General features: G+C 28.5%; 1 protein-coding gene across 1 annotated transcript; it reads left to right on the top strand.

Annotated features, from left to right (window-relative positions):
• The first annotated feature begins 233 nt into the window (after nt 1-233).
• Nucleotides 234-1,140, top strand: LOC129942553 (uncharacterized). Its single transcript, XM_056051548.1, has 3 exons — nt 234-350; nt 528-589; nt 712-1,140. Exons 1-3 carry the CDS (start codon nt 330-332, stop codon nt 1,106-1,108), a joined length of 480 nt encoding a protein of 159 aa, XP_055907523.1. The 5' UTR covers nt 234-329; the 3' UTR covers nt 1,109-1,140.
• The last annotated feature ends 420 nt before the right edge of the window (nt 1,141-1,560 follow it).

Genomic DNA, 1,560 nt, shown 5'->3' with positions numbered 1-1,560 from the left:
AACATTTAACATCATATTTTGTTACTTTATTTTAAGCTAGATATTGTTTTTTTTTGGGAATTACCAAACATTATGTGGGCGTAAAACAATCTTAAAAATAAATCTCGTTACCTGAAGTCGAGGTACTTAAATTTTTAGTTATTTCACAAAAGGTCAAACTAATTAATAATAAATAGTGGTTGTAAAAATAAAGGCATGTTTACCTACATACGTATATTGAGTAACTTTTGGACTTGTAGCACAGAAACGGTTCGACCTTTGTGGGTTGAACACTCGAAAATAAAATATAAGTTCATGGTTGTATATTTTCATTGAAGTTTAAGAAAACAATGAAATTCTTTGTCTTTATGGTAAGTTATTTGTTTACTCTTTAATTCACATTTGCGTCGAAAATATGTAAAAACATACATACATATATTACGATAAACCAGGTATTAAATTTATTAAAGCGAAATTTCGACTTCTTATAATTTGAAATGGGATTAATTAATTTTCTAATAATAACTTTTCAACTTTTTTCACTTCAGATATTTGGCTTTGTTGTAACATTTGTATCAGTGATTACAGCAGAAAACGATTTTGAGATAAGGTAAGCATTTAAAATTAGTAATTTTATTAAAACTCTAAAAAATATAGCTTAAGAAGTCTGAAAGCTAATATTAAAAACATGTTATATTTGTATGTAATAAAATAAATTCATAATTTTTTTAGATTCTCGTTTTCAAAATTGAGCAATCAACTTGCAGAAGTCAATTCTCTTAAATTACAACACAGATTGAAAAGAACATTGTTTTCCAAAAATATCAACTTTTCATCATCTAGAAAAATTCCTATTTTCCAACGGATCTTAAATAATCATCGATTTCCTGTTCAAAAATATTTACATAAGAAATACCATAATGAAAAAATGCTTCAAATTAATACGAACTGGAATTTAAACCGACAAAATGGAGAAAAGCATCAACCAGCACCTCAAGCACCATGTTCGAAAATTTTGAAAACTACCGTGCGTCAACCATTGTTGACCTCAACAACTTTACCAACTACGATTAAAAGTAATTTTGCAACGATGATGAATCCACTTATTTACGATATTGATATTAGATAACAATAAAAACTAATACACATTTGTTTGGCCTTAATTGGTTTCCATATGAGATAGGTTAGTTATTAAAATAAAATAAATATTATATATTAAATATTATTTGTAAAAAAATTAAAAAAAAAACGTTATTTTCACTTCTTGAACTATTTGCAACTGTACGTACTTTCGTACGTCCGTACGCTAGTTCGTTCGTACGTTTGGGATACCATTTTTGCCGTCCATAGCTCAAGAACCAGTAGAGACATAGCCTTCAAATAAATATTGTTTTACATATAATATCGCAGAGATATCTTAAGGTCCTTAAGATCTACCTTACTCGTTGAACCAATTAGAGCTAGCTATTAAGCGTATGAGACAATAGTTGTAGGGATTTCTTGCGTCATAACGATCATTGTAGTAAAAGTATTCAACGTGGAGTTGTCGTCTTGGTGACAGGACAGGACATGAACATAGAA

The sequence above is a fragment of the Eupeodes corollae genome, chromosome 1, assembly GCF_945859685.1.
Source record: "Eupeodes corollae chromosome 1, idEupCoro1.1, whole genome shotgun sequence".
Taxonomy (NCBI): Eukaryota; Metazoa; Arthropoda; class Insecta; order Diptera; family Syrphidae; genus Eupeodes; species Eupeodes corollae.
The sequence above is the reverse complement of the archived record's forward strand: the minus strand, read 5'-3'. Positions and strand labels throughout refer to the sequence as shown.